We start from the raw sequence: 24,186 nt of genomic DNA on the forward strand, positions 1-24,186 counted from the left end.
GGTCCTTGCATTAGCAGTGGTTTTCCTGATTACTGGATGCTTCTTTTCAGTATAGCTTTTGCTACTATAGCTTAAAAATATATATATATATATTTTAGATAAAGGAAACAAGGACAAATTGCTATAATTTGATGAACCTGACCTATATTCATGAGGTAGTAACTCTAAATACCAACAGAGAGGGAAGGAGTCTTCACATGAAGTATCAATGCTGTCCCCTCTGTGCATAGGGTAGATAGGGATGGGCAACTTAGACATTGGCTACCTAAAATGAGGGCGTTATAAAGACATGAAGTGACTGGTTTACAAGGTTTCAAAAGGGAGTTTAGTTTAAGAATATGGGTTTGGGGGAGAAGAGTCCCCACTGAATAGTTTTCATCTTGTCTAGATGGGTTTGGTAAAAAGAGATGGGGATAAGATTCTTAAGATTCAAAAGTGAATAACTGTTATCATGACTAATTGCAACTGTCACAATTGTAAAGGTAGAAGTTTTGTAACAAAAATGGGAGTGGTTAATCGTCCAGAAACAGAAGACCCGAGGACCATTAAGGGAGAAGAGCACAGCAAAATGCAGGACCTTATCCAGAGAAGCAGTGACACCAGAGACAGAGGCAGCGATGGTGTCATGGAGTGGGGAGCAGCTGAGGACTCTAGATTCATGGGAAGAGAGGGACTAAGAGCTGGTGGCCAGGAGGCAGACTTGCAGAATGTGCTCTTTGGAGGTGTAAATTATTAAATATGCCTGAGTGTGTTTTTTTAACGCTATAGTGAATAGAGAGAAATACTGTTAACTGATGGTACATGGAGGGGATTATAATCATTGTAATGAAACAAGGTATATGATTTGTTAAATGTAAAACTAATGATCTGCCCTGTAATCTTTCACTCAATCCACAATAAAAACCTTAAAAAAAAAAGGGGGGGGGCAATGGTAGACATATATAAAACCCTGAAAGAAAAAGCTGCCAAACAAAAATCTACCCAGCAAAGCTGTCAATCAAACACAATGGTGTAATAAAAACATTCCAAGATAAACAGAAGCTAAGGAATTTTGCCAAAGCCAACCCCATGCTTCAAAACATCCTAAAGGGAGTTCTTTGGACTGAGAACCAACAAGAACAGACAACAACCAGAGATTGACATATGTGGCCGTAGCACCCAGAACTCAAATCAACAGATGGAACAGTTAAGAATAGAAGAAAACTATAAGAATGAATCCAGAGGATTTGGGAGGGTCAGTGTATGATCCAAACAATTACAGTGTGAAAGAAGGTAAACACAGGAACAGAGATCCAGGTGATGAGGAAGTCAGGTAGATTACAGGATAAAATAGACTGTATTAAAGGAGGAAAAAGTTAATAGAATATAAGGTAATCTCAAAGATAAATACTTCACAACATACCGAAAAAATGAAAATCCAAGAAGAACATGGAAAGAGTAAATCTATGAAGAAACTGACAAGAAAGAACATAAAAAAACATGAATTCAGCAAAGGAAGGCATGCAGAACAAAGAAACCAGAAGCACCACAGAAAAATAAATATAATGACAGCAATTAATTCATACCTATCGATAATCAGGAGCTCTGGTAGTGTAGTGGTTACAAATTCGGCTGCTAAACTCAAGGTCAGCAGTTCGGAACTACCAGCGGTTCCACTGGAGAAAGATGAGGCATTCTGCTCCTGTAAGATTTACAGCCTCAGAAACCCTGTGCAGGGTCACTATTAGTCAGCACCAACGCCATGGTACTTAACAACAACAATCGATAGTTACACTGAATGTCAATGGAAAAAATACACCAGTTAAGAGACAGATAGTGACAGAATGGATAAGAAAACAACATCTTTCAATATACTGTCTGCAACAGACACACCTTACACAAAAACAGACTAAAAACAGATGGAAAAAAAAAAAATACCAAGCTAATTGCAATAAAAAAATAAGCAGGCGTGGCAATATATACTAATCTTTTATAAAATAAACTTTAAGGCTAAAACCAGCATACTAGATAAAGATAGACATTATCTCATGATTAAAGGGACACTTGAACAAGATGAAATAACCATAATAAATATCTAAGCTCCTAATGAAAGAGCTCCAAAATACAGTACGCAAACTAATAGATTTGAAAAAAGAAACAGATAAATCTACAAAAATAGTAGATTTTACTACACTTTCAAAAGAGAATAGAACAACCAGAAAGAAACTCAACAAAGACACAAAGGAACTAAACACAATCAGCCAACTTGAGTTCATAGATGAAAGAAGTACACAAATCTACAATAACAGTGGGAGATTGTAATACACCATTTTTTAAAAAGGATAGAACCAGAAAGAAACACAACAAAGACACACAGGAACTAAACAACACAATCAGCTAACTTGATATGTACATAGCATTCAACCCAACAACAGCACAATATATTTCTTTTCCAGAGTTCATGGAACATTCTCCAGAATAAACCATGTGTTAGGCCACAAAACAAGCCTCCATAAATTTACAAACATTAAAATACTACAAAGTATGCTATAAAATTAGAAGTCAACAAGAGAAAGACTAAGAAAGTCAAATACAGGGAAACTGAATAACATCTCACTTAAAAGCTACTGGGTTGTTGTTGTTAAGTGCCATCGAGTTGTTTCCGACCCATAGCAAGCCTATATAGGGTTTCCAAGGAGTGACTGGTGAGGTTGAACCACCGACCCTGTAGTTCAAACGGCTTTGCAGTCTGGCGCATTAACCCACAGCACCATACCGGGACTCCTAAAAGTTACTGGGTAATAGGAGAAATTATACGTAAATTCACAAAGATCCTAGAAACAAATGAGAATGACAACAACATACCAAAATGTTTAGGACACAGTAAAAGCAGTGCTGAAAGGACAATTTATTGTGTGTAAATGCACACATCCAAAAAGAAGAAAGAGAACCAAAATCAACACATTAACACAACATCTCCAACAACTAGAAACAGTCCAGCAATGTAAACCTACAGTCAAGAGAAGAAAAGAAATAATAAAAATTAGAGCAGAAATAAATGATGATAGAAAACAGAAAAACGATAGAATGAATCAACAGGACAAGAAGCTGGTTCTTTGAAAGAATTAATAAAATCGACAACCCACTGGCAAACCTAACAGAAGAAAAGAGGGAGTAGACACAATTAACAAGTATATGAAACCACATAGGTGATGTCACAACGGAACCAACAGAAATGAAATGGATAACAGAATATTATGAAGAGTTGTACTTACCTAGAAGAGATGGATACTTTTTTAGAAAAGCACGACCTACCCTAAAGAGTCCTGGTGTGGCGCTGTGGGTTAATGCGCCAGACTGCAAAGCTGTTTGAACTGCAAGGTCGGCGGTTCAAGCTCAGCAGCGGCTCCTCAGAAACCCTATACAGGGTCGCTGTGGGTCGGAACCGACTTGATGGCACTTAACAATAACAACCCTAAAGTTACACAGAGAGAAGTAGAAAACTTGAACAGACCTATAACAAAGGAGTCCTAGTGTGGCGCTGTGGGTTAATGAGCCAGACGGCAAAGCCATTTGAACTGCAAGGTCGGCGGTTCAAGCTCACCAGCTGCTACTTGGAAACCCTATACAGGGTTGCTATGGGTGGGAACTAACTTGACGGCACTTATCAACAACAAAAACAAATAACTACGGAAGAAATTGACCAGATCATCAAAGAATCCCCAACCAAAAAAAGTCCAGGTCCAGATGGCTTCACTGGTGAGTTTTACCAAATAATTCAGGGAAGAACTGTCACCAATTCTACTCATGAAAGACAAGAAGAAGCTTAATGAACCCCAAACATGATAGATCCCAAATGAAAATCACCAAAACATGTAATAATCAAATCTTCCAAAAGTAAAGATAAGGAAAGAATCCTGAGGACAGCTCTGGAAAAATAAAGTTACCTACCAAGGAGCTCTGGTAGCGTAGTGGTTACGAATCGGGCTGTGAACTGCAAGGTCAGCAGTTCGAAACTACCAGCGGTTCCGTGGAAGAAAGATGAGGCTTTCTGCTCCCGTAAAGATTTACAGCCTCAGAAACCCTGTGCAGGGTTACTATGTGTCGGAACCGACTCCACTGTACTTAACAACAATAACAACAAAAGAGAACCAGTAAGACCAAGCTCTGGTTTTGTAGCAGAAACCATGCAGATAAGAAGGTGAGGGGATGACACATACAGAACTTTGAAAAAAAAAAAAATTGCCAACCAAGAATCATATATTCAGCAAAGCTGTCCCTGAAATACTATAGTGACAGTAGGACATTTCCTGATAAACAGAAATAAAAGGAATTGATAATGATCAGACCAACTTTACAAAAAACACTAAAGATTTTTCTTTGGACTGAGAACCAACAACAGCAGGCAGCAACCTGAGATTACCATACATGACAACATCACCCAGAACTCAATCCAGATATAAAAGTACTTAAATTATAACAAACATACAATACTCATAATAAAGAGCCAGAGATACCAATTTAAAATGACATCAAGTACAAAACATAAAGTGGGAATGGTATAGATACAGAACTTCTAAAAGGAAAGGAAGTCAAGTAGATTTCAATATACAAAAGGCATTTTCAAATAGGGAAAGATATTAATAAATTACAGGGTAACCTCAGAAAATGACTGTATCTGCACATCAAAATAATAAGAGTAAAATTAGAAAACATTAGCAGAACATAAATGAATATGTAAAGAAAACCCAGAAACAAAATGAACTCATTGCAGAAATTTACGTGGAACAAAGAAATCAGCAACAACCTCCGCCCCCTCCTCAAAAAAAACATAGTAAAATTACACAAATCAATTCATGCCTATTGATAATTATACAGAATGTAAATGGATTAAATACACCAGTCAAGAGACAGGGTAGAATTGATAAGAAAACAGGATCCTTCTGTATGCTGTTGATAAAAGACACATCAAAAAGATGGAGACAGTCAAAATGCCTATCAATGGAAGAATGTTTAAACAAACTTTGGTACATACCCACATTGGAATACTATGCAACACTGAAGAATAATGATGAATCTGTGAAACACCTCATGACATGAATGATCCTGGAGGACATTGTGCTAAGTGAAATGAGTGAATCACAAAAGGACAAATATTATATGAGACCAATGTTGTAAAAAGTTAAGGTTTTTCTTAATAAAAGAAACAATCTATGATGGTTATGATTGAGGGCAGGAGGAGGGAAAATTACTCCCAGGCCAAAGGGAAGACACGTGTTAACATTCTCTAGTTGTTGTCTGTTCTTGTTGGTTCTCAGTCCACAGAACGTCCTTTAGGATGTTTTTCATAGCAGGGTTGGCTTTGGCAAAATCCCTTAACTTTTGTTTTTCTTGGAATGTTTTGATTACACCATCATATTTGATTGACAGCTTTGCTGGGTAGAGGATTCTTGGGTGGCAGTTTTTTTCTTTCAGGGTTTTATATATGTCTCCCCATTGCCTTCTTACCTGCATGGTTTCTGCTGAGAGATCTGAGCTTAATCTGATTTGCTTGCCTTTGTAATGTTACAATTCTCTTTTCCCTAGCTGCTTTCAGGATTCTGTCCTTTGATTTTGGAAAGCTTGATTATTATACATCTTGGTGATTGTCTTCCTGGGGTTCATTGAGCTTCTTGAATGTTTATCTTTTCAGGATGTTAGGACATTTTTCTTCCAGAAGCTCTTCAACTATCTGTTCTCTGGACTTGTGTGATTCCTCCTGTTCTGGAATGCTGATAATTCTTAAGTTATTCCTCTTCATGTTGTCTAACATGAACTTTACGCCTTCTTCAGATTTTGTTTAATCCTTTTTTGTGTTTGCTCTTATATCTTAGTAGTGTTGAGAATTTATCTTCTAGCTCACTAGTTCTGGCTTTTAACTCTTCAGTTCTACTCCTTTACCCTTTCAGTGTATTTTGTCCATTACTGATATTCTATTATTAATTGTTTGGACCTTTTTACGTAGGTTTTGAATTGTTTCCAATGCAGTATCTATTTATTTGATTGTTCCTGACTTCTTCCTTATTTTTCTCAATTCCATTGCATAGTGTTTTGATACATTTTATAATAATTTTTCTGAATTCCTTCTCAGGCATTTCCAATGCCTGCCCATCTTCTAGTATGGAGTTTAAGTCTGCTTCCAGCTCATTTGCCTCAGTCATTTTATCTTGTTTCTGGACAATTGCTGATATGGTCATCTGCTTCTGTTTTGGGGGCATATTCAGGAGTTGTCTGTGACCTTAATACTTAGCTGGGTGTGTATTTTGGGTTTTTTTATGCTTTCTGATTGCCTCCAGATAGATGTGATCAGGAGATGGGCTTCCCTTTCCCCTCTTTTTCCTGAGAAATTTCAAGATGCCACTGTTGGTTATTGTAACATAACTCAGGATTTAATTTTTGGCCTGTTTGCTTTTTAGTCTGCCTGTCCTGCTCTACAATCTCCATTCAGGCCTTTTTCCTAGCGATAAACAGTTCAGGGCTGCTGTGGCCATTTGGCTTTAAGTGGAAACTGTCACTTTAAATTTCAAGGATATCTGTGTGCATGCGTAGTACAAACCTCCAGGGGTGGGATGGGGTGTCCACTCGCTCAGGCACCCCCTCTAGTCACCAGAATGGAGGTGCGCAGACAGCGCACACCTTTATCTCCATGGTTCTGTCAGGCGTCCATGGCTGCTCTGATCCTTCCCTGCTTGGTTTCTCTGAAGATGGCGGCTCCTGGAGCAGCTGAGCATCTTGAATTAGAGAGCAATTGATTTCTTGCTTCAGCTACAAATTCCCCTAGCTGTAAGCCTTCCAACCTTCTATATATTCCTTTATATGTGGTTCAGAGTTCTGGCACCATCCCCTGAGCCTGCTTGGTCCGGTATTCTGTGTTGTTGCTGATGGAGCTCTTCACTGCCCTTCCACCTGATCTGCCATCTTGTTTGTTCTCTACAGATTTCTCTTCTGTAGCAAGGCCCCTGAGTCAGTTCCAGCCAGATGAGAGGACATGACATAAGGACCAGTTTGTCCTCCTACTGACCCAAAACAGCTATCCCCAGACTCAAGTCCTTAACACTGTTCCTTCTGAATTGCTATTGGTAGGTGAGGAGTCAGTTCCAACTCATAGCAACCCTGTGCACAACAGAATAAACACTGTCCGGTCCTGTACGATCCTCATAATTGTTACTTTAATCTCATTGTTTTTGCCGTTGTGTCAGTCCAGCACATGGGGGTCCTCCTCTTTTTCGCTGGCCCTCCATTTTACCAAACTTGATATCTTTCATCAAGGACTGGTCCCTCCTGATACCATGGCCAACGCATGAGAGACAAACAAGTCTCACCATCCTGGCTTCCAAGGAGCATTCTGGCTGCACTTTTTCCAAGACAAGTTTGTTTGTTCTTCTGGCAATCTATGGTACTTTTAATATTCTTCTCCAACACCATAATTCAAATGCATTGGGTTTTCTACAGACTTCTTTATTCATTGTCTAACTTTCACATGCATATGAGGTTATTGAAAACACCATAGTTAGGGTCAGGCACACCTCAGTCTTCAAACTGACATCTTGGCTCTTGAGTACTTTAACGAGGTCTTGTGCAGCAGATTTGCCTAATGTAATATGTGTCATTTGATTTCTTGACTGCTGCTTCCATGAGTGTTGATGGTTGATCTGAGCGAAATGAAGTCTTTGACAACTTCAATCTTTTCTCCATTTATCATGATGTCATTTATTGACCCAGTTGTGAAGATTTTGGTTTTCTTTACATTCAAATGCAATCCATACTGTTCTATGATTTGCATTTTGGAGAGTGTTAGTGAGTGTTCCTTCAGTACTGGTGGGTGTGTCCAGTAATGTTTATGATTAACATCCTCAATCCCCTCCCTCCCTGTGTCTTTACTTGCTACAAAAAATACAATTTTACCGTGCTTAAATCTGTATAATTCTATGTGACTCTTAACTAGAGAACAAGTGGGGAACCCCTGGAGTACCTAAAGTTTGCTGTACCTGAAGCTGCCGCCACCTGCAGACTGGAAAAAGGATTTACAAAATAATTTCAACGCTAATATTTTTGAATTTATATTCTTGTGTGGGATTGGTTTGTAGTATCCATGTTTATACTTTCCTTTTCAGGTTTTGGTATTCATTTATCCTTCTCGAGTCCTGGTGTGGTGCTGTGGGATAATTCGTCAGACTGCAAAACCATTTGAAGTGCAAGGTCACCGGTTCAAGCTCACCAGTTGCTCCTCGGAAACCCTACAAGGGGTCGATATGGGTCGGAATCGACTTAATGGCACTTCTCAACAATATCTGTAAACGCAATAGTGCCCCAATCTTTCTTTATGGAAATATTTTAAACTGCTGATGGCCTCATTGACTAGTCCGTTTTGTACTTTTTTCTCTTCAATCTGTTTTATATCCTTTCAGGAATTGCTCCATTTAATTTCTATCCATTCCTTATAAAATTAGCCTGTAGTTAACATCTTTTTGAAATTTAGATTCATTCCAATTTAGATTGGATAATGGTATTCATTGTACAATGCATTGTTACTGAATGTGAAAGCAAATTCACTTTAAACAACAATCACGTGTTGCCGTATACAAGGAAGGTAGAGAAAAAGCGTTTGTTGACAGCCATCTTGTACCTTTGTGCGACATAACGCTACCGACTCGAGTGTGCCCACGACAGCAGCGCATTCCGGAAGCTCTGTCGATCCGTAGAAATCCTTCCTGCATTCAGGAACCGGGGTGCTAAGGCAGCCCGTGTGCGCAGGCGTAGAGAAAGAGTCGGCACCCTCTGCGTCAGGCAATGCGCTGGACGCCCTCGGCTCGGCTGTGGACGATGAAGAGGCCGGAAGTGACGTATGCGAGTTCTTTCCCTTTCCTCCCTTGCTAGGTAGTCACGTTTGAGCCGGCTGGTAGGTTTTAGGGTAGGCTTCTGGTTAACGGCTCCTTTGCGGGCTGTCGCCGGCCGCCGCCCCCGCCCACACTCCGCTGTCTAGAGAAAATGGTGGGTCGGAACAGTGCCATTGCCGCCGGTGTATGCGGGGCGCTTTTCATCGGGTACTGCATTTACTTCGACCGCAAGAGACGGAGCGACCCTAATTTCAAGAACAGACTGCGAGAGCGTGAGTGGGTCCCCTACCCTGTCTGGTGCCCTCCTGACCGTGCGCGCCACCGAGCGGCTCCGAGTACGGCTATGGTGCCGCGAGGCTCGACTCCCTCCATTTTGTTTCTCCCAAACCCTGCGGCCTGCTCCACGCATGTCAGCTGACCTTAGCATATGCTACTTTTTGGTCTCTTTCTTGCCGTGATTTTTTTTTTTTTTTTTTTAAATTTAAAGTCTCTTCTTAACTGGAGAGCTGTGGTATTTTACTTGACAAATTTTTAACCTGAGTCGATTCGCAAATCCGGGGCGGGAACCTCGCAGCATTCTTAAACCCTCTTGGGAGCTTCTGTGTGGGTGCTTCCAGGATCATGAGTGAATGCTACAGAAACTGCAGGGAGTCCAAGGGCTGCGCTTCGCCGGTGGCTTAGCCTTATTTCAGACCTGCAACATCTTTTAAGTGTTTCCTCTTTTCCAGGAGCAAGGGCATGTAGGGAGCATTGATGTTAGGGTGAGTCAGATCTGCGCAATCTTAATGCTCTTAGCTGGAAAATGAGGGGATGCCACCCGCCTCCGGGGGTTTTTGTGAATATGAAGTCCGATGTTTGCAGTACCCTAGCCCAGTTTCTGGGGTGGCGCTGCAGGATAGGGTCAGCTTTGGACTGCGAACCCCAAGGTCAGCAGTTCAAACCCACCAGCTGCTCCTCGGAAACCCTGTGTTGTTGTTAAGGTCTGTGGGATCGGTTCGGACCCATAGCCACTCCGTATAGGGTCTCCAAGGGGCGGTTGATGAGGCTCCCGATGAGTCAGAACAGCAACAGACTCAGTTCTTGGTGTGAGTCAGCACTGGACTGCGAACGAACCTCAAGGTCAGCAGTTCAAACCCACTAGCTCCGCCTCGGAAACCCTACCCAGGGTTGCCACGATTCGGAACCTACTCGGCGGCACTACTGAACTGCGAACCACGAGGTCAGCAGTTCAAACCCACCAGCCGCTCCTCGAAAACCATAGGGTGTTGTTAACTGCTGTCAAGTCGGTTCCGACCCAGAGCCACCCTATATACGGTTTCCGCTATGAGTCAGAACGGCAACACCCCGATTCCTGGTCTGTGCCTACGTGCCCCGTGCACACCTCAGGTGCAGCGAGTCTCCACAGTCTTTACATCTTTGCAAATGCTGAATGTTGAAAACCTCGAGAAAACTTTTATCTTTTTTGGCTGAAGAAGTCATAAGAGCTATCCTGTTATTTTAGACAGATTGAGAAATCTTCACTGGATAATTTTTTTTTTTTTAGCTATTGTTGTTAAGTACCATGGAGTAGGTTCTGACTCATACTGATCCTGTACAGGGTTTCCGAGGCTGTAAATCTTTACGGGAGCAGAAAGCCTCATCTTTCTCCCATGGAACGGCTGGTAGTTTTGAACTGTCGACCTTGAGGTTAGCAGCCCTATTTGTAACCACCAACATTGTTGTTTGTTTTTAAGTGCCCTCGAGTTGGTTCCGACCCATAGCGACCCTGTATAGGGTTTCTGAGGAGCAGCTGGTGAACTTGAACTGCCGGCTTTGCAGTTCAAGCGGCTTTGCAGTCTGGTGCATTAACCCACAGTGCCGCACTAGGATTCCTCATACCATTATGATGGTGGTGGTGGTTATGTGCCGCGGAGTCAGTTCCGATTCAAAGTTAGCCTGTGTAGGGTTTCCAAGGCTGTAAGTCTTTACGGGAGCAGAAAGCCTCATCTTTCTCCCGCGTTCCGTAGTTTCGAACTGCTGACCCTGACGTTGAGGTTCACAGCCCAATTCGTAACCACTATGCTACCAGATCTCCTTTTGTACCGCTATAGAAGTAGCCTAATTCAAGTGCTTAGGGTTGACATACTAGCTTAGTGGGCAAATGACGCTTCAAGCTTTAGCATCCTCCTTTTGTAAAGTGGTCTAATGTAGACATTATTAGTGAAGTCTCTGGCACATGCTAATTGATGAATGATAGACCTGGTTTATGAATATACTTTTTATATGTAATTTAACAAATGCTTGCATTTAGAATAAATTGGCCATGTTTTAAAGGCCATTGTGTGACTTCCTGATGTTAACTTGAGTACTTTGCATTTGTAGAACGTAATATAGATTTAGTTAACTTTTGAATTTTTCTAGTCAGATTTCCAATAGAATACTTACATAAAGGCTTGTTGTTAAGTACCTACCAGTGGGTTCCAACTCATAGCGTCCCTCTATAGGGTTTCTGAGGAGTGGCTGATGAGTTTGAACTACCAACCTTGCATTGCTTGTTGTACAGGGTCACACCAGGACTCCTTAACATTAAAGCAGAGTTTCTCAAATCATTCAGTTCGTCAGCTTTCCTGATTACTTATTATTATTATTTTTTTAATGAAAATCCTGAAGTAAGGTTTAGGATTGGATCTTGTGTTTTAACTTATTTGTACATTTTGCAATTCACTAGCAAGAGCAGAGAATCTCATTAAATACCCCAAAAAACACAATCTGCGTGGATCAAGCCAATTCTGATTCAGAGACCCTATGGTCCTTTCCATAGCTATAGCGTGGCTATTCTCCAGATCATTGGCCATTTTCAATGACTAGTGAAACTATTTATTCTTTTTTTAATTGTTTGGGTGAAAGTTTACAAGCCGATGTTCGTTTTCTATTCAAGCTTGCACCATTTTGTTTTGTGACATTGGTTGCAATTCCCTCAGTGTTAACAGCTTTCTTTCCCCTTCCTTCCTGGGTTCCCAAACATGGTTTAACTGCTTAGTTGAGGGAACTGTCATGATATGGCATATGTATGTACCAGGCACTCTTTACAATGCATTATGGTTATTACCTTGTGGCAGCAATACTATGAAGTATAGGTACTATTTTAAATTACTTAACTTTTCTTTTTGTAAAGTGTATGTAACAATGCACCATTTTGATAGTTTTTAAATGAACAGTTCATTGGCCTTAATTACATTCACAAGATTGTGTAAAGATCACCCATTTCCCAAAATTTATCACCCCAAACAAATTCTAGTACCATTTTAAGTCCAGTTTTACGTCTCACCCTTGTGGCTCAGTTCTCAACCCATTTTTAACAACAGCACTAGTGAGGTATGCTCATAAGGAAACGTTTACCTGAGGAGGACAAGCTTTGAGAAGGGATGGAGGGAGGGAAAGGAAATAAGAGCCACTGGGAGGAAGTTGGATAACTATTACCTGGAGGGGATTGCAATACTGAGATAAAACGAAGTGTGTGATTTGTTGGATGTAAAACTGAAGAGCTGCTCTGTAAAAAACCTTCACTCAGTTCACAATAAAAAGTCTCAAAAAGAGAGACCAGTTTAACCTGTTAAGAAAGCAGCTCACAGGTTACTGTAACTCATGTAAAGTCCCAGTGCTGGAAATGGAAGAACTGGGATGCAAACCTGTAGCAGCCAAAGCTTGGGTTCACACTGTCACCACCCTTCCCTGAACTCTTCATTGGTAGCAGCAGTTCAAATGCTGTTCGTTTCCTGTTACCAGGGGTTTGATTCAAGGGTTGACTAGTTGATAAGCACTAGCATTCCTGAGATTTATAGCATTGCTTGATACAGAAGTAAAAATCAAAACTTAGATTCTAGACAGGTGTTTCCCCCTCCCACTAGCCAATATTAGTTGAATTAAAACTTCAGAAGTATATTTGTGAGTAATCAACACACACACTTCCCAAAGGTATAAACAGTGTATGTTTAGAAAACTTTCTCAAATGCTGATTTTCCACCATCGAACATCAGATTCTTGTCAGCATTTAGTAGTGATAGAATCTGTTGTCTCTGGAATACAATTCTCTCATAGCAGTAGCTTAATGCTGCCTTATGTCCCATGGAGGCTGGTAGGGTGCTTGATCGATTTAATTCCTCAGAGATCAGAAAAGGAGAAGAGCTCTGGCCCAGAGATGTCACTTAGCCACAGCTTGTTGACCAGAATGGTGGGGGTGGTGTACTGTGGAGTCAGTTCTAGCTCACAGTGACCCTGTATAGGGTTTCTGAGGCTGTAAATCTTTACGGAAGCAGAAAGCCTCATCTTTCTCCCACGGTTTTGAACTGCTGACGGTGAGATTAGCAGCCCGACTTGTAAACACTACGTTACCAGAGCTCCTTGTTGACCAGAATGGGTCCTGACAAATCACAAGGTCTGAGAGGCAGAGGGTCCAAGAGTTTGGCATATTTTGCAAATAAAAGGAATGACTCCCATAGCAGCTGGATTATTAAAGCTTTCCATTTTGATTAGTGGTAAAATTAAAATACTACAATATATTTCTTTCAGGAAGAAAGAAACAGAAGCTTGCCAAGGAGAGAGCTGGACTTTCCAAGGTAATCCTCTGGTTTTGGAAAGCTGTTATTCCGTGCCGTTAAAACAGTTCCATCTCATGGGGAGCCTATATAGAGTTTCCGAGGCTGTGCATCCTTGTAGGAGCAGAAAGCCTCATCTTTCTCCAATCCAGTTGCTGGTGGGCTCAAACAGCCAACATGGTGGCATAGAAGTTCAGTACTTCTCCCACTGTCTGCGTACTCCCTTGGTTTTCTTTACGCTACATTAAACACTTTATAAAAAGTTATTTAAAAATATGCTTCAAATACATGTTTTCAAATGTTAGTGGATACGACATGCTAATATGCTATTTTAAATAGAATATATTTTAAAATAGCTGAATTCATTTACTGCTTTTCTCCGCCTTGGTTACTTACATTTTGTTGCCACAGCATACAGCTTATTGTATAGTATACAATCAGTTTTTAGGATAGTAATCTCTAAAAGTCCCACAGTGGCTTCAAAGTAATAAAATGTAGTATTTATTGACTTCATTGTTCCTTCATCAGCTTGCTTTGAAAGTGCCACAATGCTGTTCAAGTTATACAACGTCCTGCTGCCCTGACAAATTTTTACCTTTTTGTCATTCACTTTTTTTCTTTTTATAAATCCTAAGCCATGGTATTTTCAGTAATCTCATATGCATGTGAAAGCTGGACAGTGAATAAGGAAGACCATAGAAAGATTGATGCTTTTGAGTTACGGTGTTGGAGGAGAATATTGAAAGTGTTGTGAGCTGCCAAAAGAACCAATAGATCTGTTTTGGAAGAAGTACAGCCAGAATGCTCCTTAGAGGCCAAGATGGCCAAACTTTGTTTCTCATACTTCGGACATATTGTCAGGAGGGACCCCACCAGTCCTTGGAGAAGAATATCATGTTTGGTAAGGTGGAGGGTTAGAGAAAAAGAGGAAGACCCCCAATGAGATAGATTGGCCAAATGGCAGCATCGTTTGGCTCAAGCGTGGCAACAGTAGTGAGCTTGGCCCAGGATCGGGCAGTGTTTCGTTCTGCTGTGCATAAGGTCACTATGGGTCGGTACCTACCCGAAGGCACTTAACAACAACAACATGTTCATAATTTTTTTTAATGACCTGACTGATAGGTTTAGCTGCTTCACAAAAAATGTTGTGACATGCATAAGTAAATTAGTAAGTAAATATTTATCACTGTACATACAGATTTTCCCTCTTTTATGAAATTAGTGTGCTTGTCTGGATTGTCAGTAATTGGAGTAGTGGGTCAGCAGTGGGGCTTGTGTTTCTGTTTTTAAATTGAGATTGTGGTGATAGTCTGAATAGGTGATAACGCTTGCTTGATTCAAAATGTTGTTGTTGTTGTTAAGTGCCGTTGAGTCGGTTCCGACCCATAGCGACCCTGTACAGGGTTTCCGAGGGTGTAAATCCTTACGGGAGTAGAAAGCCTCATCTTTCTCCCGCAGAGCAGCTGGTAGTTTCGAACTGCTGACCTTAAGGTTCGCAGCACGATTCGTAACCACTACGCTACCAGAGATTCAAAATAGAAAGGTGGAAAAGATTGAAGTACACAGTTCTTTCTGCCACCACTGTTACCAGGTCAGTCATCCCCCCTCCGAAACACCCGGTATATATGTTGCTCCAGAGAGACGCTATTTGTATTCACACAGATAGATGTATGAGGCGCTTTCTGGGGCAGTTTTTGCACAAATAGTGGCACGTTTCTATATGTATAGTGATTCTTTTTGAAGGAAGCTGGGCAAGAAAATACTTAATATTATGTTTTATAAGTTACTTTGAAGCACTTGAGTAATCAACACCAGGAAGAAAGAAACACAAGCTTGCCAAGGAGACATGGTATGGTAACAAGGAAGTGGAAACGGGGAACGAACCTGGTTCTAACATGGCTAAACTACCTTTGGAAATGTGTAATATGTTCATTATGTTTTCAGTGTTGTTAATTGCCTTCGAGTCAGTTTGCACTCATAGAGACCTTTGAATCATTCAATCGCTGACCTTGTGGTTCCCAGTCCAGTACTTATACTATATATAAGTACTGGATCACACCAGGAGTCTAAGACACAGGAAAGTTGATTAATTAACAGAAATATGAGTCAGTATGCTTTTAGAGTCAAGAATACAATAAACTTCTTGCTGTATTAGTGAAAGATGCATCCACTTTCTGAAATTTTACTGTTTTCATCAGTATTAGATAATAAGATCTTACATACTGTAATTAAATAAACACAAGCTTAACATTAATAGAAGACTACTTTTTTTTTTTTTGTAGAAGACTACATTTTTTAAATAAAAATAGCTTATTGGGATAAATTTTAGAAGGGCAAGCCATATGGTTAATGGCATTATATAGCATCCTGGTCACTGAGTCTGATAATATGTAACCACAAAACCCCACAAATGTAAACATTTAAATAAAACTTCTTACAGATGTTTGTGAGTCCAGCTACTCTTTGGAAACCCTATACAGGATCACTGAGTCAGTACCGACTCCAAGGCACTTAACAAGCACCATAGATGTTTGTCCCCAGCAAGATGGATTGGCATCAGTGGGCTCAAGTGTGGCAGCAGTTGTGAGGTTGGCCCAGGACCGGGCAGTGTTTCATTCTGTTGTGCTTAGGGTTGCTATGAGTCGGTACCGACTGGATGGCACCTAACAACAACATAGATGTTTGTCATAGCAGAAAAAGTAATAGTTCAAATGGCCAGCCAATAGGAAATGATTGTTGTTAGTTGGTTCTGACTCAGCAGCCCTGTATAGGATTTCTAAGGAGTGGTTGGTGAGTTTGAACTGCTACCTCACGGTTCAAACCGACCTTGTGATCAGTGCTTTGTTCCGTGGTTCTACACCAGGATCTTTGGTAATCACATATACTGCAATAGTATATTTTATTGCCATTTGAAGATAATTTTCCAGATGCTTATAAAATCTATACAAAATAATGTTGGATCAGAAGAACTAGATTGTTTATAGTAAAAGCTGTAAAAAATAATTAAAAAATAGCAAAAGTATGTTTTAAGTGGGATATTTTGTATCATTCATGTTCCACATTAGGTTTGATTCAGATCTTTTTGGTGGTGGTTATGTGCCATGGAGTTGATTTTGACTAACCTTGCACAGGGTTTGCAAGGCTGTAAATCTTTCCAGGAGCAGAAAGCCTCATCTTTCTCCTGCAGAACTGCTGGTAGTTTGAAACTGCTGACTTTGAGATTAGCAATCTGATTCGGAACCACTCTGCTGCCAGGGCTCCTGAGATTGTTATGAGAACTGTTTGATAAGCCAATTTGATAAGTTTTGTCCTCATCCCCCTCACAGTCATTTGAATGTGGATGCTAAATTTTAATCTTTACAAATGTGGTTGGGGGTAAAATTGAGATTTTTTGGCACACATTCTATACATTGGTTCTATTTCCTGGTATAATTGTGGTATCAGTTTCTAAACATTGTAGTTCCAATTACTAAATACTCTTATTTCCAAACAGTTACCTGATCTGAAAGATGCTGAAGCTGTCCAGAAATTCTTCCTTGAAGAAATACAGCTTGGTGAAGAGTTACTAGCACAAGGTAATAGTCGTTTAAAGGTGAAAGAACTAGATGAAATTCTTCATGGTAACTAATTTATGATAAGGGACTTTGCTTTTGTAGCTTGGCTTTTTTTTTTTTTTTTTTTAAGAAGTGACTCAAAATATTTCATGACATGTTTTTAGGCAGTTTTGTTGTTAAGTGCCGTCGACTCAGTTCTGACTCATAGAAACCTTGTATAATAGTTCCAAGGAGCAGCTGGTGAGTTTGAACTGCTGACCTTAGGGTTCAGCACTTTAGCCCACAGTGCCACACCAGTAATCCAGACACTCAATGGTATGGATATTATTTTATGTAAAATTTATTCTAGAAGTAATTATTCCTAGATTACCATTTACCATAGTGTATTTTGAGTTTTAAATGTACTTGATGTAGCATTTGATATAAACAAGCAAACAAAACAAACCCCAGTTCTGTGGATTCTATTCTGACTCAGTAGTGACCCTGTATAGGGTTTCCCAGACTAAATCTTTACGGAGCAGACAGCCTCATGTTTTGCCTGCAGAGTGCCTGGTGGGTTTGAACCACGAGCTCTGTAGTTAGTAGTCTAACACTACTGAGGCTTGTTGTTTGTTGGAGGATAATGATTAATCATGAAAATTGAGGTTTCTCTCTAGAAGGTAAAGCCGGTGTTGAGTGAGAATGACCCTGTGTGACCGAGTAGAGCTGCTCCACAGGTTAGCCTTGGTTGTCACCTCTGGACGCAGACCACCAGGTCTTTGCTCCTGGGGAGCTGCTAGCTCCACGTAAACCGCTCCTGCTTTTTACTTAGCATCTGAGCTCTTGACCATGTGCACCGCAAGAGCTCAGTTATTGTTAAGTGCCTTCAAGTTGGTTCTGACCCATAGTGTACAGAGTTTCCAGGGAGCGACCTTGCTGTTCAAACTTGCGGTCGAGTGCTTACCCTGCAGCATCATACCAGGCCTTCATTTTAATTTGTCAGTAGTAACAGGGAGTATGAGCTAGAAATTGCCTTCCTCAACCGTTTGATCATGTTTTAACATTTGTCAAACTTTGGTATTTTGCATCGAGGGATGTGAAAAACCAATGCCCTTTAAATAGTAGTCCCAGAAAAGGTTCATTTCACCTAGTCAGTGTCATGTGGTGGGTTCCTGACAGCCGATTTTAGAACCAACCGGTCAGCTGATTCAGAGTTAGGCTCTTCATTGGTTTGTGCTTCATTTATTCCATTACCAGTATTAAGACTTTTAAAAATTACTGTTACCAGATTAATTGATAAATCTGAAAATAATACATTCAGTAATTTAGAGCCTTAATAAGTATACTTACGAATCTTTTTAGTATAAATTGTATTTTATCTTAAACATCTATTTAAAGTAGTTACTCTTAATATTAATGTTTTCCAATATTAAGTTGTTTTTCTTCCCTGTTCTCAATTCCTAGGACTCAGACAGGGTTGAGCTAGTAATGTGATTTGGGGCATTTGTCTGCTTCTTTGTTTGGCTCTTTCGTGGGAAGAGCTTAAGAGGTCTTAGGTGTTGATGCCCAGCTTTACTTTTTTACTATTGTTAAGAATATTGCTGGTAAAACAGTCACCATTCGACTGTTTCTCCACGTACAACAACGTGGCATTCTTGTTGTGCCGCCGTTCTCCCTCCCCTTTTTATAACGGAGTTAGAGCTCTGTTAGCTTAAACTCACTGTCCCACTAAGTTTCTATAATCTTTCAGGTTGCTGCTGTCAATTTAATCCTGTGTAAATAGTTTATAAAAGAGAGCATACTTCTCAAGGCAGACATTCTTTATTAGTTAAGCAAGCATGTTTTTAGTTTTAAGACTTAGGGGATATTTTTGGTTTATGATTCAAACATTATTTCAGGGCATTATTTCCTGGGGACTGTTTTATTTTTTTGTCTTCCCCTTTTCAAAGAAACAATTTATTGACATAATTCAATTTGTTGAATTAATTTCACCTAAATTATCCTGTGTGGTGCTGTGGGTTAATGTGCTAGACTGCAAAGTTGTTTGAACTGCAAGGTCGGCAGTTCAAGCTCACGAGCTGCTCCTTGGAAAACCCTATACAGGGTCACTATGGGTCAGAACCGACTAGACAGCACTTAACAACAATAAATTGTTGCAAATGGCCCAGTTCCTCCCTGTCCTCAAGTTGCTACCAGACAAAGATTAGTAATAAGTAGGTAGAGTATGAAGAGATTCTAAGCCGTAAACTGCCTGCGTAGGACTCAGATGACAACAGGTAGTTTTTTGTAGTATCTGTGATTTGTTTGTGTTGTCAGGTGCCATCAGTTGGTGTTCTGACTCATAGTTACCTTATGCACAACTGAATGAAACACTGCCCAGTCCTGTGCCAACCTCAGACCGTTAGCTTGAGCCCTTTGCTGCTGCCAGTATGCCAGTCCATCCCGTTAGGAGTCTTTCTCTTTTTCGCTGACCATCACTCCACTTTACATAGCATGAGGTCCTTCTCCAGAGACTGGTCCCTCCTGATACCATGTCCAGAATATGACAGATGAAGTTTTGCTATCCTGGCTTCTAAGGAGCATTTTAGGCTGTACTTCTAATACAGATTAGTTTGTTTTTCTAACAGTCCGTGGTACTGTTAATATTCTTCTTGAACACCGTAACTCAAATGCTTCAATTCTTCTATTCATTGACCAACTTTCATATGCGTATGAAGCTATTGAAAATGCTATGGCTTGGGTCAGACACACCTTAGTCCTCAACATCTTTGCTCTTGAATGTTTTAAAGAGGTCTTGTGCGGCAAATCTGCCTAATACAGTACGTCCTTTGATTTTTTTTGACTGCTGCTTCCTTGAACGTTGATAGTGTATCTGAGTAAAATGACGTTTTCGACAACTTCAATCCTTTCTCCTTTCATCATGATGTTATTTATTGATCCAGTGGTTAGCATTTTTGTCTTTACAAGGTGCAGCCCATAAGGAATGCTGTGGTGACTGATCTTCATCAGTAATTATTTTAAATCCACTTCACTTTCAGAAAGCAAGGTTGTTTCAGTTGCGTATTGCAAGTCGTTAATGAGTTTTCCTCCAATTCTGATGATACATTCCTCTTCATATAATTCAGCTTCTCAGATTATGTGCTCAGCATACAGATTGAAATAAGTAAGATGAAAGACTACAGCTTTGGCACACACCTTTCCTGATTATAAACCATATAGTGTCCTCTTGTTCTTTTCAAACGACTACCTCTTGGTCTGTGTACAGGTTCCTCATGAGCACAGTTAAATATTCTGAAATACTCAGTCTCTGCAATGTTTTCCATAGCTTGTCATGATCCACACAGTTGAAAGACTCTGTGTAGTCAGTAAAGCACAGTCAAACATCTTGTACTTTATTGATTGCGCAGAGGCTCATGAGGAATCTGTACATAGAACAAGGGAACATTGAATGGTTTAAAATCAGGAAAGGTGTGTGCCAGGGTTGTACTCTTTATACTTACTCAGTCTGTATGCTGAGCAAATAATCCAAGAAGCTGGGTTCTATGAAGTAAAATGTGGCATCTAGATTGGAGGAAGACTCATTAACAACCTGCGATATGCAGATGGTAACAACCTTGCTACCTGAAAGTGAAGAGGACTTAAAATACTTAACTGGTAAAAGATCAAAGACCACAACCTTCGGTATGGTTTGATTACCCATCATTTCTTTTTGGTGTGGTGATTGTATTCCTTTTATTTGATTTTAAATCTTTAATTGTGAATTGTGATAGTTTACTTGACAGAACATTGGTGTTGCACTCAACCAATCATATTTTGTTTGACTGAAATGATTACAATCCCTCAGTGCACCAGCAGTTAGCAGTGTTTGCCTCTGTTCCCTCAGGAATATGTAAGCTTTCTGTATCATTTGATATTTTGTCCATGGAGTCCTTCAGTATTACAAGTCAAGGCTTGAATTGTTTCCTTAGTTATTTCAGCTGGAGAAATACTGAGCGTGTTCTTCCTAACTCTAGGTCTTTGCATTAAAAATACTTGACTTTTGAAATTCTCTGTTCAACTCTTTTACTTCCTCATTTCTTCCACTTGCTTTAGCATCTCTATGCTAGAGAGCAAGTTCCAGAGTCTTTTTGGATGTCCATTTTGGTCTTTTCCTTTCTCGCCGCCTTTTTATTTTCCTACCTTGTCTTAATGACTTTTGCTTTTCTTTCTGTATGATGTTCTTGATGCCATCCCACAGCTCTTCCGGTCTTTGGTTGTTAATTTATAATGTATTATATGTGTTCTAGAGATGATTTCCAAATTCAGGTGGGATGTGTTCAAGGTCATTTTGGCTCTATTGGACTTGTTTTATTTTTCTTCAGCTTTAGTCTCAACTTCCCATCTGAGTAATTGATGGGAGTGTTCCACAGTCTGCTTCTGACCTTGTTTTTTTTTTAACATTTTTATTGTGAATTATGTGGGTTTACATGGGAGAACATCAGTTTTACATTTACCTTATCGTATTTCACTTCATTGCAATGATTACAATCCCTTCCATGCATCATCAAACAACCGAAGGCTACATCCCACAGGCCTACCCCCTGGCCATCAGCACACAGCCCCTCTCCCTCTCTGAGTCCAGTGTCCCCAGCTGCTCCATCTGTGCAAGTCATTGTCTCTGCCTCCATTTCTGGTGTCATTGCTCCTCTGGGTAGGGTCCCACACTCCCCTCTTCTCACTTGATGGTCTGAGGGACCTCTGCTCCTGGACTGCAAAGTCAAGTCACTCCCCTCCTTTTGTTACAAAACGTCTACCTTTACATTTCCAACCCTCACAATCAGTCCTGATAGCAGTTATTCACTATTGTACCACACAAGTCTTTCCCCCATCTCCTTTCATTAGTCCTGTCCCAAGGTTGGAAATCAGTCAGTGGAGATTCTACCTTCCCCTTCCCCACCTGAAACTAGGCTCCTTCTTGAAAGCTTGTAAGCCAGTCATTTCTTACCTTTGTAGCCCCCTCCCATTTTGGGTAGCCAATGTTTTAAGTTGCCCAGGAGTGATCCTCCCTGTAAAGATTTGTTCCCTTTTTGAGCTACTACATCTATAAGTATAGGTAAAGTTCATCAGATAGTAGCGGGTTACTCTTTTTTCCCCTCTTCTTTCTTCTTCTAGTTGAGTTCTGATCATCCAGCCATTGAAGCCCAGTCAGGTGGGTACTATCTGCAAGTATGGGTGTTCTTGTGCATATGCCCTCTCTTTGTATCAGCTGGGCACTTCGCTCTCCACTGTAGTCTTCTGTGGGCATGTGACTGCCTCTGGGCCCAGGAGTCCGCGGGTCTTGACATACTGCTGACCATCCAGGTCTCCACCTGGGTTCACAGGAGTCTGTTGAATGTGGTCGGACTTAGCTCCCAAGTTCATTGCTGTTTTTCCCCCACTCCCTCTTATTGGTGACCAACATGGTCATCAGCCAGACCATATGCCTGCTCTCATGTATTCCCCTTGAGCCTTAGTCTTGGAAGGGGGTTTCTGGCCTTGTTTTGGCTGATGATACGGAGCTTTTCTACCATATCTTTTCACAGGTGTAGTCATCAGTTTGATTTCCGTATTTCATCTGGTTAGTTCAGATGTACAGTCTCTTAGGTTGTTTGCAATAAAGAAGTCATTGATCTGGCAAAATCCTATCATGCGATTTCTAGATGAAGCCATATTTTCCCCACAGTTGATCCTTCCTCATTGCTTCCAATCTTTGCGTTCAAAGTCCTGGTGTGGCGCTATAGGATAAAGCCCTGGACCTCAAGGTTGGAATGAAGCACAAGGTTTGTGGTTCATACTCACCAGCTGCTCTTTGGACACCATATATAAGGGTCACTGTGAGTTGGAACCAACTCTATGACATTTAGCTACAAGAAGATCCTTCCTCTTTGTTTTCAACGTTTGCATCTCAATCATATCAGTAATTATCAGCACATTTTGATTGCATGTTTGATCTGTTTCGTACAGAACAAGTTGCTTCTTTTAGTTAAGTGCTGTCGATTCAGTTTCTACTCATCGTGACCCTGTATGTGGTTTCTGAAGAGTGGCTGGTAAGGTTTGAACTGCCGACCTTGTGGTTCAAACTGATCTTGTGGTCCAGTGCGTTATCCTGCAACACCATACCGGAACTCTGAAGAAGTTGGTTGAATTTTTCACTTTTAAAATCATTGGCTTTAGTGGTTGGTATGTAAATTTGAATAACAGTGGTATTAACTGATCTTTCTTGTAGGCACCTATCACAGAGAGCATTATACTTCCAGATACATCTTCACATGTTCTTATTGATGATAAATGTGATGCGGTTCTTAATTTTGTCATTTCTGGCATAGTAAACCATGTGGTTGTCAGGTTCAGAATGGCCAATACCAGTCTATTTCAGCTCACTAAGCCCTAGGATATCGATGTTGATGCGTTCAGGTATTAATGACTAGATCCAGCAGGTTCTCATTTTGAGTTGTGCCCCATCAGCAAATGAAAGTCCGAGAGCTTGCCTCCATTCTTGTCATCACAGTCAAACTCTACTTTGAGGTTGCACCTTTTCCCCAGTCATATTTTGAGTGAGGGGTTCATCTTTCAGCATTGTAGCTGACAGTATTTCTCTGCTAGTCTGTGGTGCTCCTGGTTTGGCACTGTAGGATAAACACAGGACTGCAAGGTCGTTTTGAACTGAAAGGTCAGCAGTTCAAATCCACCAGCTACTCAGAAATCCTATACAGGGTTGCTGTAAGTCAGAACCGACATGATGGCACATAACAACAGCCACAAACATTCAGAAATAATCTGCCTCTCCTATTTCAGCTGAAACTTTTGTTCACCATATGTGACCCTGCTGGTATTTAAAATATAGGTGGCGTCTCTTCCAGCATCATCGGTATATGCAAACCCCACAGTAGCACAAACGGGCAGGCTGGTGGTGTTTTCGAGTAGGTCTTCCATTATCATTGTTTGTTGACACAGTTTAGAATAAATCTGAATTATTTTAACACATTAAGAAGGAAACACAGTAATATAAGCAGATTTCTGGGCTTAGGGAGCCCTGGCCTTAGTAATGTGAAATAAATTTTTTAATTATTCTAAGCCTCACTTCTTCAGATGTAAAATGAAGATAATACTGGTATCTCACTAAAGATTATTGTGAAAATCATGTTACACAGTTTATATAAACGACAAGAACAGTGTCCTGCCTCCTGATAAGTATTGATTAGATGT

The 24,186-nt window shown here is 40.5% G+C and overlaps 1 protein-coding gene across 1 annotated transcript in view; it reads left to right on the forward strand.

Annotated features, from left to right (window-relative positions):
• Positions 1-8,928: 8,928 nt before the first annotated feature.
• Positions 8,929-24,186, forward strand: part of TOMM20 (translocase of outer mitochondrial membrane 20 homolog (yeast)) — an 18,437-nt gene continuing 3,179 nt past the window's right edge. Inside the window, exons 1-3 of the mRNA XM_006868568.1 lie at positions 8,929-9,127; positions 13,404-13,450; positions 16,923-17,004. Of these exons, the coding sequence (XP_006868630.1) occupies positions 9,007-9,127; positions 13,404-13,450; positions 16,923-17,004 (250 nt within the window). The 5' untranslated portion in view covers positions 8,929-9,006. The remainder of the gene's footprint in view (positions 9,128-13,403; positions 13,451-16,922; positions 17,005-24,186) is intronic.

The sequence above is a fragment of the Chrysochloris asiatica genome, unplaced genomic scaffold (genome assembly GCF_000296735.1).
Source record: "Chrysochloris asiatica unplaced genomic scaffold, ChrAsi1.0 scaffold00119, whole genome shotgun sequence".
In the NCBI taxonomy this organism is placed as follows: domain Eukaryota; kingdom Metazoa; phylum Chordata; class Mammalia; order Afrosoricida; family Chrysochloridae; genus Chrysochloris; species Chrysochloris asiatica.